The following is a 19,430-nucleotide window of genomic DNA, read 5'->3' on the forward strand; positions in this document are numbered from 1 at the left end:
GAGATTGAAATCAAGACACTCCTATTTGTATTTGTGGAGAGAACTTATTGCCTTCCTCTGTTTATATCTCTCATTAGACACACATCTCTCTATTTATATGTGCTGTGACAATTAATACCCATTACCTCTTCATCTTAAATAAAGACCTTAGCAATGTGATTAATCTGTTGCTAAAACATTCCACTTTATTTGGTTAACTTAATCTGTCATTTTAGCAGTCTTTATGCCAGTCAGATTAACCAAGGATTATGATCCATGGATGTGTATTCTAAAATTAACAACGTAACACTATTGTTCAAGAGTTGGATTAATTATCAGCTGGTCATATTACGCTACTATGGAAATTGTTTATGATCCAGCAAGTACATTTCATCATGAATCTTTTAATTGGCCAACAAATTTGTTGAATTGTCCCTTGTATTTCTGGAAAACGGGCAGTCAAAGCTTTTCAGAAATAAAAAAATAGAGAAATTGCTGGAAAAGCTCAGCAGATCTGGCAGCTACTCAGGAGAGATCAGAGCTGAAATTTCAGCTCTGATTTCTCTCCACAGTAGGTGCCAGACCTGCTGAGCTTTTCCAGCAATTTCTGTTTTTGTTTCTGGTTTACAGCATTCGCAGTTCTTTCGATTTTTATTCAAAGCTTTTTATCTTGCATTCATCAGCACACAATGACAAGAATACCATATCTTGAGGGAGACAACCTTTTTTTTTACTCTGAGAAGAGTTGTTCCCTTTGAGATTTGGTATTCTTCTGAATTTTTTCTGAGGAATGGAAAACAAAAAGGCTTTAACAGCATATGCATTTTTTCAGCAATATTCCAGTTTTGTACTACCAAGAAACAATTTGTGCAACATTTCTTCATTGAAAGCCTGGCATGAGTGCTTATAATCTTGCAGCCAGATCTCAAGGATGAATTTCCTGTGGTGCCTCTACATGTAGATAGATAGATACCCCTCTGGCTGTTGACCACATCTTTGCTGGATTATTTCAATTATAGAGAGAGAGAGAGAGAGAGAGAGTGTGTGTGTGTAAGAGAGAATTAACTGTTGATAATAAAGAAGAAACTTATCAGTGAGATAATAATAATGGAGTAAAACAAGAGCATTGACAATTACATTTGAGATAAACTAAATCATTGGAGGGTGCAAAAATGTTCCAAAATGGAAAGTGGCAAGAGTATGAAAGAAATTTTAAAATGCTGGAATATGATATTTACCAGCCAGCCACTTCCACCCCTGTTAGAGAGAATAAAATGGACAAATTCTGTATTCATTAATTCCCTCCAGGACCAGGTGCTGACAGACATCTGTCCTTTATACACCCTTTCCCCCAAGTGGGACACAGCACATATGTATCAAGAGTAAGCAATTGCATAGTGGTAATATCATTAGTCCACAGGGTAGGCCAATGCTCTGGTGATATGTGTTCAAATGGCAGCCAATGCAATGTAAATTGAATTAATGCATTTCACTTTGTTTGTTCATGGGATATAGACATCACCACTGGCTAGGGCAACTTTTAGGCTCAATTCTAATCACTTTAGAGAAGGTAGCGGTGAGCTGCCTTCTTGAACAACTGCAATCCTTATGGTGAAGGGCCACCTTACAATGCTGTTAGGATGGAAGTTCCTGGGTCTGGCCTCATGGCGGTAATGAAAAGATCATAGATCCAAGTGGGGATAGTGTATGATTTGCAGGGAGCCTTGCAGGTGATGGTGTTCCAATGCATTTGCAGGAAGGTGCTGTTAAAGCAGCCTTGGTGATTCAGTGCAGCTTGTAAATGGTAGCCACAATACATCGAGAATTGAAAGCTAATCTCAGTGATAGTGGCCATGATACTATCATTGGTTTTGTAAAGACTCATCTGATTCACTGTTAAGTTAAAAATCACACAGGTTATAGTCCAGCAGGTTTATTTGGAAGCACTAGCTTTCGGAGTGCTGTTCCTTCATCAGGTGTTGTGGGGCAGCACTCCGAAAGCTAGTGCTTACAAATAAACCTGTTGGACTATAACCTGGTGTTGTGTGATATTTAACTTTGTCCACCCCAGTCCACCACCGGCTCCTCCACATCATGATTCATTATTGTTCTTTTCGGGAGGGAAATCTGTTTTCTTTGCCTGGTATGGCCACTGAGTGACTCTAGACCTACAGATCGTCATCGAGATGGAAACAGTATGGAAATAGACTTTTCAGTGTAACTTGTCCATGCCAACTAGACATCCTAAAAATTAATCTAGTCCCATTTACCAGCATTTGGCCCATATCCCTCTAACCCCTTCCTATTCATATACCCATTCAGATGCCTTTTAGATGTTGTAATTGTACCAGCCTTCACTATTTCCTCTAACAACTTATTCTATACACTCACCACTCTCTGTATGAAAAAGTTCCCCTTAGGTCCCTTTTAAATCTTTTCCCTCTCCCCTTAAACTTATGCCTTCTACTTCTACCTTGGGGAAATTACCTTGTCTATTTACCCTATCCATGCCCCTCATGATCTTATAAGCCTCTATAAGGTCACCTTAACCTTCCACGTTCCAGGGAAAATAGCCCCAGCCTACTCAGCCTCTTTCCTCTAATTCAAGCCCTCCAATCTTAATTCCCTGATATTTCAACAATCTACCTCCTTCTTTAAATACCCTTGTAAATTTTTTCCTTAATGAGTCATTTGCTTTGCAGGAAAATGGGGATGGGCAACAAAAGCTGGGTATTAGATGGGTGCCCATATCACATAAAAAATTCAGACTTTATTGCCCATCCCTCAGTACCCTTGGGAAGGAGCTGTTGTCTTGTACCACTGCAGTCTACTTGATGTAGGACTGCAGTTAGGAAGGAAGTGGGTGTAGCCCACCCACCCAGCACAGAGACTAGGAGTGACCCTTATAGGTTTGTTGAAATGCTCCTTATGTGGTGACACGTTAGCATGTTTATTAAGGAAAGCAAGATCGATAAAGGGGAACCTATTGATGGTAATTCAAATATATTACAACACCGGGATAAATGGATATTTTCAGGCTGGCAACATATAAGTGGCGGAGTGCCACAGGGATCAATGATGAGGCCATAATTATGTACAATTATATATTCATAACTTGGATGTGGAAAGTGAATGTACCAAGTTTGTGAATGGCATGAAAATGGGTCATGGGGATGATTAGAAGAATCTGCAGAGAGATACAGAAAAGTTAAGTAAGTTGGCAATTGGGGTATAACGTGCACTCAGACAGCATGAATAGAGCATCTGAAAGTTATTTAATGGGAGAAAGATTGCAGAAAGCTTCAGCACAAAAAGATTTGGGGCCCTCATGCATAAATACCAAAACAATCACATTCAAGTTCAACAGACAATAAGAAAAGCAAATGGGATCTTCCTCAGATGGGAGGATTGTCTTATGAACAAAGGTTAAACAGGTTGGGACTCTACTCACTGGAGTTTAGACAAATGAGAGGTGATCACATCGAAACAGACAGGGTTCTTAAGGGGCTTGACATGGTAAATGCTGAGTTCACCTTTTCCTCTCGTGGAAAACCTTGGACCAGAGGGTTTAGTCTCAAAATAAAGGGACACCAATTTAAGACTGAGGTGAGGAGGAATTTCCTCTCTAATATGGTTGAGTATCTTTGAAACTCTTCTGTCACAGAGAGCTGTCAGAGCAGAGTCCCTGTTTGTATTTAAGACTGAGACAGATTCTTGATCAGTAGGGGAGTCAACATCTATGGGGAGAGGGCAGGAAAGTGGAGGTGAGGAATGTCAGATCAGCCATGATCCTATCAAATAGGAGCAGAATCGAGGCCTGTTCCTGCTCCTATTTCTTATGGTCCTTATGGTTTAGTTGAACAGGAATGAGGAGAGAGAGTTTACAGATGGATGTTGCTAGGTTCTGAGAATGGGCCAGAATCTGGCAGATGGAGTTTAATGTGGATATGTGCAAGGTTATCCAGTTTGACAGGAAACATAAAAAGGCAAATTATTATTTAAATGGGAAGGAAATTAAAAGTGCAGTGCAGATTCTGTGCATGAATCATAGAAAATGGGTGCAGCATATAAGTAAGGCAAAAGTAATCCTGGCATCTATTATAAAAGAAAAGAAATATTGTTATGATTATATAAGGCGTTGGTGGGACCACACCTGGAGTATTATGTACATGTGTTGGTCTCTTTACTTGCAGAGAGGTAACCTGATTGAAACAAACAAGAATTTGAAGGGAATTGATAGGGTTGCTATGGAAAGGTTGTCTCCCCTTGTGGAAGAGTCGAGGATCATAGAGCATTATCTCAGAGTAATTGGTTGTCCATATAAGATTTCTTCTGAGGTTAGTGAATCTGTGGAATCCTTTCCCACAGTGGGCTGTAGAGGCTATGTTTTTAAGTATATTCAATGCTGAGAAAACTGGTTTTATATCAGGACAGGAACAAAGTGGCATGAGGAAAAGGCAGGAAAGTGGAGTTGAGGATTATTGAATCGGCCATGATCTCATTGAATAGCGGAGTAAACTCGATTGGCTGAATGGCCTATTTTGCTTCTACATCTTATGATCTTATGATTTCCCTTCCCTGCACTGCCTCCTGGGCGGCACAGTGGCTCAGTGGTTAGCGCTACTGCCTCATAGCGCCAGGGACCCGGGTTCAATTCCCGCCTTGGGCAACTGTCTGTGTGGAGTTTGCATATTCTCCCCATGTCTGCGTGGGTTTTCTCTGGTTTCCTCCCACAGTCCAAAGATGTGCAGATTAGGTGAATTGGCCATGCTAAATTGCCCATAGTGTTAGGTGCATTAGTCAGGGTAGGGGAATGGGTTTGGGTGGGTTTCTCTTCGGAGGGGCAGTATGGACTTGTTGGGCTGAAGGGCCTGTTTCCACACTGTAGAGAATCTAATCTAATCTAATTTACAAAGTAGTCAATATCACTGCTGTACACAGCAGAACAGAACTCATTAAATGATCCCACAGCTATGGTGATGGCTGAAGCCCATTATTCCTCCCTAATTTAGAAAAATGCTGTAGTTATTTGGCCATCGTTATTGGCTACATCTCTGTGCACACATTTGGGTATTACTTACAGCTATTTCCTGACCTATTCTGTACTGCAGTATTATTTATTCCTGTTGATAGTTGACAATGCACGATACCTTCATTATTCCATTCTTGAGCACTCTGCCTGCAGGCACATGCTCAGCTCATCAGTTGCTGATAGCACATCCTGACTTCTTTTTGTAGTTAGTTAGTGTCATTGCTTTCCACTCGCATGAACAGGGCAAGGAGGCAGCTCCCAAACCTTCCCCAGTCAGAACAGGAACGGAGCCTGGGCTGTAGCCATTATTCTGAATTACAAGCGAACCAATTAGCCAATTCAGCGAACTGGTCCATGCCTTCATGAGGGAAAGTGTACGCTGAGGCGTTTTGGAAATCAATCTTTTCATAATTCCATGTAAATTCACATGAGTTTTATTTAACCACACCAACGATAGGAATAGAAAGAGATTAACTGCAATTATTTGCTGAGAGTGAGAGAAAAATATGATGGGTGCACTTTCCTTTCTGTGGAGTTGGTGAAGGAAATGACAAGAAGGAAATATAATGGGGATGTTGGACTGTGAAAGAAATGCTCCCTCTTCTGGACACCTCAGCAATTACCTGCTGGCCAATAAACTCTATTTTTTCTTTTTGTGTGTGTGTAGGTGTAGGACACAGTGAAGAACAACAAGTCCATAAATCTTTATTCATGGCAGAAGGAAAACTCCCGAGTGGCCAATGACAAACAATGTCCTTCTTGTCAAAGGGCAATGCTGGGTGGTCAAAAAAGTGAAAGGGAGGGCAGGGATTAAATCAAAATAGAGTTGGAGGGGGAAATAAAGCACTCCATGCTCCGCGGTGCCCACCTCTCCCTGAAAACCTCGAGGGTACTGATAGACACCAGAAATCAACTCAAGGGACACTCAGGGGCTAATAAAGCCTAGTCAGGACCAGCAATTAGGGCCCCTTAAGTGGTTGATTACTTAAGAGCTTCAGCTCATCACTGGTCTGATTACTTGCCTCCCCAATAGATGGGAAAAGTGGTTGATTTCATGGCTGGGACTGAGGGAGGGGGGGTGGCGGGGGTGCGGGGATGGAAGGGGTGGATGGTTGTGAGGACCTCCAGCTACCTAACTGTGGTGCCAATCAGGTATGAATGGGGTCTTTACTGAAAACCACCTCCAACCCTCCTCCTCCATGTCTCCCGCCCCTTGAGACCCGACAGGATTTCCTGAGGTCTCGATGTCCACCAACAATCTCAGGGACCCAGCAGGTTGGCAGCTGTTGGAAAGGCAGAGCTTCAATGTTGAGGCCTGTGTTTCAGTGAGGACAGAAAAGTGGCTTTCAGCAGCCAACTTCCTTGAAACAATATGTAGAAAGTCCAATGAGGGAAGGGGCCAGATAGATCTTGTATTGGGGAATGAGCCTGGTCAGGTAGGAATAGACAGTGGCCTAGTGGTATTATTGCAAAACTATTAATCCAGAAACTCAGCTGATGTTCTGGGGAGAAAGTGAGGTCTGCAGATGCTGGAGATCAGAGCTGAAAATGTGTTGCTGGAAAAGCGCAGCAGGTCAGGCAGCATCCAAGGAACAGGAGATTCGACGTTTCGGGCATCCTGAAGAAGGGCTTATGACCGAAACGTCGAATCTCCTGCTCCTTGGATGCTGCCTGACCTGCTGTGCTTTTCCAGCAACACATTTTCAGCTCTGATGTTCTGGGGACCTGGGTTTGAATCCCACCATGGCAAACGGTGGAATTTGAATTGCAGAATAATCTGAAAATACAAGTTCAATGATGACCATGAAACCATTGTCCAGGGAAAACCATCTGGTTCATTAATGCCCTTTAGGTCAAGCCTGTGTGTGACTCAATACCCACAGCAATGTGGTTGACTCCTAACTGTCCTTTGGGCAATTAAGGATGAACAGTAAATGCTGATCCAGCCAGTGATGCCCTCATCCCATATCTTACAACATGGAGTAAACATCCTGCTTAATTTAAAACCAGCAGCACAGAAAAGATTTATCCTGTGCAGTAATCTGTAATAATTCGAGTGGCCAAGGACTACTTAAAATAAAATTTCTTCAAATCCTTCCTATCAGAAGGATGTTGTGAAAAACTTGAAAAGGTTCAGAAAAGATTTACAAGGATGTTGCCAGGGTTGGAGGATCTGAGCTACAGGGAGAGGCTGTTTTCCCTGGAGGGTCGGAGGCTGAGGGGTAACCTTATAGAGGTTTACAAAATTCTGAGGTGCATGGATAGGATAAATAGACAAAGTCTTTTCCCTGGGGTCGGAGAGTCCAGAACTAGAGGGCATAGGTTTGGGGTGAAAGGGGAAAGATATAAAAGGGACCTAAGGGGCAACTTTTTCACACAGAGTGGTATGTGTATGGAATGAGCTGCCAGAGGAAGTGGTGGAGGCTGTACAATTGCAACATTTAAAAGGCATTTGGATGGGTACATGAATAGGAAGGGTTCAGAGGGATATGGGCCAGGTGCTGGCAGGTGGGAGTAGATTGGCTTGGGCTATCTGGTCGGCATGGACAGGTTGGGCCGAAGGGTCAGTTTCCATGCTGTGCATCTCTATGTCCCTATGGCTCTAAGTAGAACAGAGAATAATTAACTAACCACTATTTACAATTTCTTTGTCTAACCTATCTGTACCTTTCCCTCAATATTAGTCCAATAAAACTCCCAATTAAGATTCACAAAACAACACTTATCTCAAAACCAGGCAACTGTAGATTCTTGACTTCGGATCTTCCTGTGTCATTTTTTTCTCCTTGCTAGGAATTTCTGCATCACCGGTTACTGATTGAAAAGGTACTTTTATCAGCGATGTTTTTTCAAGCAGTCAGGTACATGTTAGACTTGGCTGTTCTCCTCTCAACTGTTCAATTTTTCCCTGGCCTTGTACACCAGAACATTGGATTGTGTCATTTGCTTTTAAGATTGTCAATATACTCAATTCGAACTTGATTGTAAATTGGTATTTTTTTGATGTATAATTTAAACTGATTGGCCAAATTCAAATTTATTTTTGTCTCCAGGCAATGAACTAATTGAGTTGTTCAACCTAGTGTTACATACATTATTGCCTTATTGAGAACACTTGGTGCTGTGTCCAGTAGTTCTGCTGCTTTTAACTCTTTTAAAGGTACACCCATATCTTCATAACACATGAATGAAAAAGTAATCAAAATTTCAGTTGGGGGAGCATTTTGGAAACAGTGTTCATAATTTTAAGATCAGTGTTAATAAGTTTTAAGATAGTTATGGATAAGAATAAGAATGGTCCTCAGGTGCAAGTTAGATTTGGGGAAGACTAATTACAACAGTATCAGGCAGGAACTGGAGAAATTAGATAGGGGATGACTGTTTGAGATTAAATCCACATGTGACATATGGGAATCTTTTAAAGGCCAGTCAATCAGAATTGAGGACCAGCATGTTGCTGTGAGGATAAAAGTCAAGGATGGCAAGATTTGGGAACCTTGTATGACAAGAAATATTGCAAGTTTAATGAAAAAGGCAAAGGAAGCGCATATAAGGTTTGGCAGAGTGAAATCAGACAAGGTCCTTAAGGAGCAGAAAAGAAACTTAAAACAAGGAGTCAGGAAGGCTGAAAGGGGCTGTGACACATTCTTAGCAAGTAGTATCCCAAAGCATTTTATATGTGTATTAGGAGCAAGGAAAAAGAATAGGTTCACTCAAGGACAAAGGAGAGAATTTATGTCTGAAGCCAGAGGAAGGGTATAAGATTTTTAATGAGTATTTCACATTGGTATTCACCAAGGAGAAGGACATGGATGATGGCAAGATTAGGTAGGGATACTCAAGAGCACGTTGATATTGAGGAGGAGGAGGGGCTGGATATCTTGAAAAACCTAGAGCTATAGGTATTATAAAAGACCAAAAAAATTAAACATGCATCCAGTTTTACTGAGTGGCAGTAGAGTTGCTCAAAGTTCTAGTCATTTTTGAGGTGCAATTTTGGGCTTGTCATCTTGAACCACAATTGGATAAGATGGCTCAAAAGTTGTACAGCCTTCATCAATCAGGGCATTGAGTATAAAAGTTGGCAAGTCACGTTGGCAGCTGTATAAGACTTTAGTCAGGCCACGTTTGGATTATTGAGTGAAATTTCAGTCACCACATGAAAGGAAGAACATGGAAGCTGTGGAGAGGGTGCAAGAAAGGAAAATGTATTCACTATTCAATATAGGCTCTGTTTTTTGTATATTTTTAACCCGGGGCCTTTGACTTTTAAACGAATTTTCATTTAATTAAAATATTGAATAAACTGTAGTAGGTTAGAATTTGAGATGGTCACTTCAAGGTAGGGTGTTTAATTGTGGAACCAAGTGGGAACTGACACTCTGATTAGATCGAGGGAGGTTTCTGAAGGTGAATTGGAGCTACAAAAAAAAACATTAGGTTGGAATCATGTGGAGGTCACAGGGGGCTGGCTGAAGAGTCAGTAAGACCTCTGCATTACCTCTTATAAAGTCCTGCCCATCTTCTGCCACTCAGGCAATTAGCTGGACAGCTATTGGATCAAGGACCCTTTGGGTGAAAATGGAGTAGTGCTGACAAATCAGAGATCTGCAACTCTTTACCTGCGTGGTGATGGTGGTGGGTGATACAGGGTAGGAGGCATGGGGGCAACAAAGTTCAGTAGCAAGGGCAGGGAGGGTGGAGGGGATAGGGGGAGCATGACTCCCTCACCTTCTCTTCAGTTAGACAATGAAAGCCTTGGAACAAACAACTCCTCCTTACTGCATTTGCATGTCATAATCACCGCATGGTGAGGTAAACTTAAATTATTATTTGTCCACATAACGCCCCTCATTGGCAACGGGGTAGTAAGGCAGTCCAAGGATCTTCCTACTGCAGAATTAATTAGGGCCCCTACCTGCTGTTCCTCTGCCTAGTTAAATGCCTTCCCTCCCCCAACACCATCACCAATCTCAGAGTGGCAGGGCACCAGTTTATACCCACTGTCTGACTCACTTTACATTGAGGTTGAACAGTTCATCCACTTTACCACACCTTCCACCCTGACTTCAAATTTACCTGGACCGTCTCAGACTCCTCCCTCCCCTTCCTAGACCTCTCGATTTCTATCTCGGGCAACCGAATCAACACAGACATTTACTATAAACCAATTGACTCCCACAGCTATCTAGACTACACCACCTCCCACCCTGCCCCCTGTAAAAACGCCATCCCATATTCCCAATTCCTTCGTTTGCGCTGCATCTGCTCCAAGGAGGACCAGTTCCAATACCGAACAACCCAGATGGCCTCCTTCTTCAAAAACCGCAATTTCCCCCAGACGTGATCGATGATGCTCTCCACCGCATCTCCTCCACTTCCCGTTCCTCCGCCCTTGAGCCCCGCCCCTTCAATCGCCACTGGGACAGAACCCCACTGGTCCTCACTTACCACCCCACCTACCTCCATATACATCATATTATCCGTCGTCATTTCCGCTAGCTCCAAACGGACCCCACCACCAGGGATATATTTCCCTCCCCTCCCCTATCAGCGTTCCGAAAAGACCACTCCCTCCGTGACTCCCTCGTCAGGTCCACACCACCCACCAACCCAACCTCCACTCCCAGAACCTTCTCCTGCAACCACAAGAAATGCAAAACTTGCGCCCACACCTCCCCCCTTACTTCCCTCCAAGGACCCAAGGGATCCTTCCATATCCGCCACAAATTCACCTGCACCTCCACACACATCATTTACTGCATCCACTGCACCGATGTAGCCTCCTCTATATTGCAGAACGTTTCAGAGAACACCTCTGGGATACCTGGACCAACCAACCCAACCACCCTGTGGCTCAACACTTCAATTCACCCTCCCACTCCACCAAGGACATGCAGGTCCTTGGACTCCTCCATCGCCAGACCATAACAACACGACGGCTGGAGGAAGAGTGCCTCATCTTCCGCCTAGGAACCCTCCAACCACAAGGGATGAACTCAGATTCCTCATTTCCCCTCCCCCCACCTTGTCTCAGTCCCAATCCTCAAACTCAGCACCACCTTCCTAACCTGCAATCTTCTTCCTGACCTCTCCGCCCCCACCCCCACTCCGGCCTATCACCCTCACCTTGACCTCCTTCCACCTATCCCATTTCCAACGCCCCTCCCCCAAGTCCCTCCTCCCTACCTTTTATCTTAGCCTGCTTGGCACACTCTCCTCATTCTTGAAGAAGGGCTCATGCCCGAAACATCGATCCTCCAGCTCCTTGGATGCTGCCTGACCTGCTGCGCTTTTCCAGCAACACATTTTCAGCTCGCCTTACACTGAGCATAGTGTGGTGCTGGCATGGCTAACCTTGCAGATCAAAATGAACCTGCTCCAAGTTGATGTGTGAAGGAGGTTGAAAGCACTAAACCATCAGGGGATACTTAATTAGTGGAAATTAACATAAATGAAAGGTAGAGGCCATGGACAGTTCCAAACATCACTGAATCTCAGAATAGTGATTTTGCCCTTTGTTTTTACTTTCTCCAGACAACCAAAAACAGGATAAGTAATTGGGGCCTGTAAACAAAAAAAAAGTTACGATTATATAGTAAAAAAATTCTTTGATTCTGTGTCACATCTTTGAGCCACTGTGCTCGAAAGACCTTCCGGTGCCCAGTTAGCATGCTGATTCCTATTAACACAGCTTGAAAGCAACAATTTTCTTGCAGTGTCTAAAATGATAATGCTCGTTTGGAGTCTGTTCAGGGAGATTTAAAACAAACAGCTTCAATCTAACAATGTAACGGGCACTTGTCCAAAACTATGATAGTCTTTTTACTTATCTGTTTCTGTGTGGTATCGTTACCTAGATCCCTACTAACTGAAAACAATGGGGCCTAACTTCAGCATATTAAATTCAGTCGGCTCTTTCTCCAGCCTCCTAAATGTGCGTAGACCTCATTTCTCTCAGGCCTATTGGTAGGCCACCTTGCAGAATTAGTTAAAAAGGAGAGGGTGCTTGCACTAAGAAGCCAGCGGGTCAGCTGAAATAAGGCTTAATGTGGAGCAAGTAGAAGCAAGTACATATCTCCAGGTTCTGTGTCAAAACGGGGACTGCATCCCACCCCCAGGCTCACCCCTTCTACCTCTGCACTCTAAAGTTGCCATAGTTTTACTGGACTAGAGGGCTAGTGGTGTTTCCTTAACCTGAGGGTTACTACGCTTCAGGTGAGGGGAGAGGTTGAGAAGAGAGTCCTTCATGGTAATCTCAGCCCTTTTGGGAATTGAACCCACTTTATTGGTATCACTTGGCATCATTATCCATCCAACTGAGCTAATCAATCCCTTTCACTCTACTGTGTATCCATACCAGCTAAAATATGCATTGATTGTTGGCTGCCAGTTACCACATTCAGGTAAGGTCTGAGAACCAAAATAGGACAGTCTTTGGGTATCTCTGAGTATCAGATGGTTTCAGGTGATGAATGAAGTTGGATCCCATTGTCTTCACAGTCTAGAATCTTTTACAGAGGAGTACTAACCTATCAACATAGCTTCTAGCTGTAGATGGTGTCAGAAAAACTGCTCTCCTGAAACTTGCTCTGTGATAAGTTAGCATCTTGCCACATAATGAGGATTGACTTGTGTAAGTGCTGCACTGTCTCACATACAGAAGCAACAATTCACCATTTCATGTAGGAGTAGACCAGACTTTTTCAGGTGGTACATTGTGAGCTCTGAGATCACAACCAATCGATCAAATCAAAGCTGCGTTCGCCTGCCATGTCCAATTATGAATGGCAGTGGACAGTTAACTCACTGGGGGAGGAGGCTCCACAAACATCCCCGTCTCTAAGAATGAAGGAGCTGGCCGGCTAGAGATTTATAAAAATAAAGGCTACTGTGTTTCCATACATATTCAACAAGAAGTGCCAACATTCATCCTTGCATACTCCTGTTGTGCTCAGTATCTCAGATGGCAATTTTCAAATTCCCTCCATGTGGCAGCACCAAACAGCTTCCCAGCACTGACTCCGACAAACGATGCTGACAACATTCCCATAGCATGAAGACTTGTGGCCCAGAACTAGCTGCCCTCTTTAACCAAGCTATCCCTGCTCAGAGACAATATTGGCACTAAACCAAAACTATGTGGAGAATTGCCAGGTATGTCCTGTCCACAAAGAGCCGAACGAATCCAATGCAGTCAATTACTGCCTATCAGTCTGTTTTTGATGATCATCAAATGCTGGGAGCAAAACTGGGGTTAGTGAAAATCAGGGAAAATTGTTTGGAGTCATAGTTAGCACAAGCGAGGATAGTTATGGTTGTTGGAGATCAGTCATCTTAACTACAGAGTATCTCTGCAGGAGTTTCTCAAGATAATGTTTTAGGCCTAACTGTCCACAAACCCTTTTGTTAAGGATCTTCCTTTAATTCTGAAAATCAAAAGTAGAGTGATGATTGAACAGTGTTCACAACATTCAGAACTCTTCCAATACCGTCCAAACCTGCTTGCAGCAAGAACTCAATTTCATTCAGACTTGGGCTGATAAGTGACTAGAGAAATTGGTGTCACATAAATATCAGGCAATAACTGTCTCCAACAAGAGAGAATGTAACCAGTTCTCTTAGTGATTCAGACTCTGGATCACCCAGCGCCAACATCCTGGGAGTTACTGTTGACCAGAATCTTGACCATATAAGTACTGTGGCTAAGAATTCTGGAGTGAGTAACTCACCTCCCTTCCTTCTCTCCAGAACTTACTGACCACCTAAAAGGTATAAGTCAATTGTTTTGTCAAATACTCCCCTCTTACCTGGAAGAGTGCAACTTCAGTAACACGCAAGAAACTATCCAGACAAACCACATCCACTCTCTTAAAAATTCACTCGTCCACTTATAGCACACATTTATAGCAAAGTGTACCATCTGCAAGTTGAATTACAGCAGCTCCCGAAACCATCTTGACACCACTTCCCCTGACTCATAACCACATAAAGTAACGAAAGCAGCAAATGCACAGAAGTGTAACCTGCAAGTTATCCTCCAGGTCACGTACTATCCTGACTTAGGACTATATCCTTCACAATCACTAGGTCAACACACTAATTCCCTCCCTAATAACTCAGTTGATGCACCATGTGGACTGTGATTCAAGGCTACACAATTAGGTACATGCAACAAATCCTGGCCTTGCCAGCAGCAACTGCATTTTACAAATTAACGAAAAACATTTCCGTTAAATGCACTGTGTAGGCATATTTATCTCTGTTGCAGAGCAGCAGAAACAGGAGAAATGAGTATTGAATTGGCCACTGTTGCCATTCAATAGAAGACACAAGGTACAACAGATTTCAGTCTTCCCCAGTGTTGCTGATGACAACATAAAAGTGGCAGGTATTGTATTGCAAAGCTGACTAGAACCATGTAGGTGATGGAGCAGCTTTGGGGATGATCATTTTGCACTGATCACCCAGCTTCTGTCTTCTCCTTAACTATGGCATCAGTAACTGATTCATTTAAATTTTTGCTCGGTGCTTACACCTCAAAATATTCATCGTGGGGTAATGCTGCTGCTGTAAGCAAAAGGGAAATGTCCCAGGTTTTTTTCATAATCAGAAACACAGTTACATAACACTTGCTGGCCCACAGACAGGATCTGAACAACATGCAGACTTAAGCTGCCATGGACTGTAGCAGAGGAATTCTGAAAGGAGGAGCACACTACAGATGGCTGGGAACAAGCAGAATAGCAGGTCATGACAAGGTGACACAAGAGGAAAAACATTGCCACAGATTTGAATGGCTTGTTTCCATACTACAACAGTCGAAGATTCTGCAACAATAAGCTGGTAACAGTAAATATTTCAAGGTTAGAAGTGGGACACTTTATATTCCACAGCCACAACTTGATTTGCTTGACTGGCTCTGAGTGTTATCGTGTTAGAACAGTGCTACAAGTTTGTGTTCAGTGACTATTGTCACACTACTATGATCTCTTGACTGGGTTGGGCTGGGCTATTGCAAATGTGAGAGGTTAGACATTAGTAGATGCTGCATTGTCACTGTATTTTAGGCTATTATTAAGCAACTGCGAATTGTTAAAATAGATTATGCCTATAACCCCACCCAACACCCAGTAACATTTTGCTTAAAGTACTTAGCCATATTTATTGCAAATCATTACTCTGGCAGTCATTTTCTTTTGATTGAGTATTTATGCTAATTACCTTTAACCTTCTATTAATTTCCTTGTTATAGTGAAGGAAAGCTAAGGGCATTACACAAGTAAAATTCTTGGCAGGATTTGCAGTGAAAACCCAACTTTACTCTCTGTTTCAACGTTGTATTTTTCATTCTCCCTGCATTAAATTTTCTTTTGCAATGTGGTTTAACTTTGGGGGACCATTTTTGTTTAATTGTGTCAATTCTTTTGTTCTAGTGTCCTTAGTTTTGGGGATTCCAACCGTGAAGAGAAAAGTTAAGTCCTATCTTGCAGAAACACTTCACTCATTAATAGATAAGCTGTCTCCTGAAGAGAAACTAGATTGCGTTATCGTGGTGTTCGTAGGAGAGGTAAGAAAATTGTGTGTTTGATTAATTTTTACATTTGGCCCACCAATACATTTGATGTGTTTTAATGAAGTTTCTTATGTATGTGAATGTTTCCATTTGTGTTTCTTCATGATAGATACCACTGAAATGTTTTCCTCTCCATATAAACCCTTGACACCATGGTAGTCCCAGTGTATGTTTGGAAAGTTAAAATCCCTTCCCAAAACCACCCTATTATTCCTACCGATAACTGTGATCTCCTTACCTCCTTACACATTTGTTTCTCAATTTCCTGCTGACAATTTGAAGTGGTGAGGAGGGGGGGAGAAATGCGGTCTATCATACAATGCCAATACCGTGATCATCCCTTTCTTCTTTTTCAGTTTGACCTAAATGACTTCACTGATCATATTCCCGGGAATATTCTCCCTAAGTACAGCGATAACATTATCCCTTATCGAAAACACTACCCTCTCCCTGCCATTTGTATCCTATGGGAAGGATAAACCCCCTAATAGTCAGTGGAAATTGAAAAACAAATTTGTAAGGACATCTCCGTTATCTGTAAGAATAATAGGGTGGTTATGGTTGGGGATTTGAACTTTCCAAACATAGACTGGGACTGCCATAGTGTTAAAGGTTTAGATGGAGAGGAATTTGTTAAGCATGTATAAGAAAATTTTCTGATTCAGTATGTGAATGTACCTACTAGAGAAGGTGCAAAGCTTGAACCACTCTTGGGAAATAAGAGGCAGGAGACTGAGTTGTCAGTGGGGGAGCACTTTGGGGCCAGCGACCATAATTCTATTAGATTTAAAATAGTGATGGAAAAGGAAAGACTGGATCTAAAAGTTGAAGTTCTAAATTGGAAGGAGGCCAATTTTGATGATGTTAGGCAAGAGCTTTCAAAAGTTGTGGATGTTCACAGATAAAAGGGACAGCTGGAAAATGGGAAGCCTCTAAAAATGAGATAATGCAAATCCAGAGACAGTATATTCCTGTTAGGGGAAAGGCAAAGCAGGTAGGGGTCTGGAATGCTGGATGACTAGGGAAATTGAGGTTTTGGTCAAGAAAAAGAAGGAAGCATATGTCAGGTATAAACAGCAGAGATTGAGTGAATCCTTAGAAGAGTATAAAGGCAGTAGGAGTTTCCTTGAGAGGGAAATCAGGAGGGCAAAAAGGGGGCATGATTTAGCTGAAGCAAATAGGGTTAAGGAGAATTCAAAAGGATTTTAGAAATATATTAAGGACAAAACGGTAACTAGGGAGAGAATAGAGCCCCTCAAAGATCAGCAAGGCAGCCTATGTGTGGAACTGCAAGAGATGGAGGAGATACCAAACAATTATTTTGCATCAGTGTTTACTGTGGAGAAGAACATGGAAGATATAGGATGTGGGGAAATAGATGGCAACATTTTGAAAAATGTCCATACAGAGGAGGAAATGCTGAATGTCTTAAAATGCAGAAAGGTCAATCAATCCCCAGGACCTGATTAGGTGTACCCTAGAACTCTGTGGGAAGCTAGGGAAGTGATTGCTGGGTCCCTTGCTGAGAGATTAGTGTCATCAATAGTCATAGATGAGGTGCCAGAAGACTGGAGGTCAGTTAACGTGCTGCCACTATTTAAGAAAGGTGGTAAGGACATGCCAGGGGACTATAGACCAGTGAGCCAGATGTCAGTGGTGGGCAAGTTGTTGGAGGGAATCCTGAGGGACACAATGTACATGTATTTAGAAAGACAATGACTGATTAGGGATAGTTAATGTGGCTTTTTGTATGGGAAATCATGTCTCACAAATTTGATTGAGTTTTTTGAAGAAGTAACAAAGAGGATTGATGGAGGCAAGCAGTAGATATGATCTATATGTACTTCAGTAAGACATTCTCCAAGATTCCGCATGGTAGACTCGTTAACAAAGTAAGATTATGTGGAATATAGGGATAACTAACTGTTTGGAGTGAGAGCTGGCTCTAAGGTAGAAGACAGAGGATGGCGGTGGAGTGTTGCCTTTTAGGTTGGAGGCTCGGACCAGTGGTGTGCCACAAAGATCGCTGCTGGGTCCATTGCTTTTCGTCATTTATATAAATGATTTGGATGTGAACACGGGAGGTATAGTTAGTAAGTTTGCAGATGACACCAAAGTTGGTGGTGTATTGGACATTGAAGTAGGTTACCTCAGAGTATGACGGGACCTCAACCACGTGGGTGAATGGGCCAAGGAGTGGCAGATGGAGTTTAATTTAGATAACTGTGAGGTGCTGCATTTTGGAAAAGCAAATCAGGGCAGAACTTATACACTTAATTGTGTTTAAAGGTCCTGGGGAGTGTTGCTGAACAAAGAGACCTCTGACTGTAGGTTCATAGTTCCTTGAAAGTGGAGATGCATGTTTAAAGGATAGTGACGAAAGTGTTTAGTATACTTTCCTTAATTGGTCAGAGCATTGAGTATAGGAATTGGGAGGTCATGTTGTGGCTGTACAGGAAATTGGTTAGGCCACTTTTGGAATATTGTGTGCAATTCTGGTCTTCCTCCTATCAGAAGGATGTTGTGAAATTTGAATAGGTTCAGAAAAGATTTACAAGGACATTGCCAGGGTTGAAGGGTTTGAGTTATAGGGAGAGGTTGAATATGCTGGGGCTGTTTTCCCTAGAGCCTCAGAGGCTGAGGGGGTGACCTCATAGAGGTTTATAAAATCATGAGGGGCTTGGATAGGGTAAACAGATAGACAAAGTTTTTTCCCTGGGGTGGGGGGTCCAGAACTAGAGTGCATAGGTTTAGGGTGAGAGGGGAAACATTAAAAGGGACCTCAGGGGCAACGTTTTCATGCAGAGGGTAATGCGTGTGTGGAATGGGCTGTCAGAGAAAGTGGTGGAGGCTGGCACAATTACAACATTTAAAAGGCATCTGGTTGGGTGTATGAATAGGAAGGGTTTAAGGGGATATGTGCAATTGCTGGCAAATAAGACTAGATTAATTTAGGATATCTTGTCAGCATGGACAAGTTGGACAGAAAAGTCTGTTTCCGTGCTGTACATCTCTATGACTCTCAATAAAACCAGTTCTGTGTTTTTGTTTCCACTTTATGCAGTATACATATCTATTCGTCAAATGTTCCTGACTTGTCCCGGCCGTGTTTTAGAATTCTTAAATGAAATAAACACACATCCTATTTACTGAGAGTTGGCTACACATCCTGGGAGCCATGTCAACATTATCAAGGGGGCAGCACAGTGGCTCAGTGGTTAGCATTGCTGCCTCACGCTGCCAGTGACTCAGGTTCGATTCTACCCTCAACTGACTATCTGTGTGGAGTTTCCACATTCTCCCCCACATGTGCTCCAGTTTCTTCCCACAGTCCAAAGGTGTGTAGGTTAGGTGGATTGGTCATGCTACATTGCCTATAATGTCCAGGGATGTGCAGGCTGGGTGGGTTAGCCATGAGGAAAATGCGGGAATAGAGTGGGTCTGAGTGGGATGGTCTTTGGAGAGTCGGTGTGGATTTAGTGGGTCGAATGGCCTGTTTCGACACAGTAGGGATTCTAAGATGGTTTACATCAGTTGGTCTGTAAAGGAATGGGTTTTGTGCTTCATTATCTTTCAGACTGTTGGTTCTGAGTTGCCCCAGACATACAGGTAAGAAGAAAGAGAAATTTGGAAGAATTCAAATTCTACCATCTTAATATTTCCCCTCTTCTGTAAGTTCTGCAAACCTTTAACAGTTACCATCTAATTTGGCTGTTTAAAAAGATAATATATTTAATTAGGTAGTACTGAAAGTATTTTAAACCTGTTTAAAGCAGTCCTCCTCTGTACTTTCTTCGAAGCTTCCTGAAATTATAGTGAGGCCCCACCAATGATGTTAGCTCC

At 42.6% G+C, this 19,430-nt stretch overlaps 1 protein-coding gene across 1 annotated transcript in view; it reads left to right on the forward strand.

Annotated features, from left to right (window-relative positions):
- The window catches only part of mgat4a (alpha-1,3-mannosyl-glycoprotein 4-beta-N-acetylglucosaminyltransferase A), a 270,750-nt gene that overhangs the window by 150,464 nt on the left and 100,856 nt on the right, over nt 1-19,430 (forward strand). The window contains exon 4 of the mRNA XM_060826225.1: nt 15,448-15,581. Coding sequence (XP_060682208.1) covers nt 15,448-15,581 — 134 coding nt within the window. The remainder of the gene's footprint in view (nt 1-15,447; nt 15,582-19,430) is intronic.

This window comes from Hemiscyllium ocellatum, chromosome 6, assembly GCF_020745735.1.
Source record: "Hemiscyllium ocellatum isolate sHemOce1 chromosome 6, sHemOce1.pat.X.cur, whole genome shotgun sequence".
In the NCBI taxonomy this organism is placed as follows: domain Eukaryota; kingdom Metazoa; phylum Chordata; class Chondrichthyes; order Orectolobiformes; family Hemiscylliidae; genus Hemiscyllium; species Hemiscyllium ocellatum.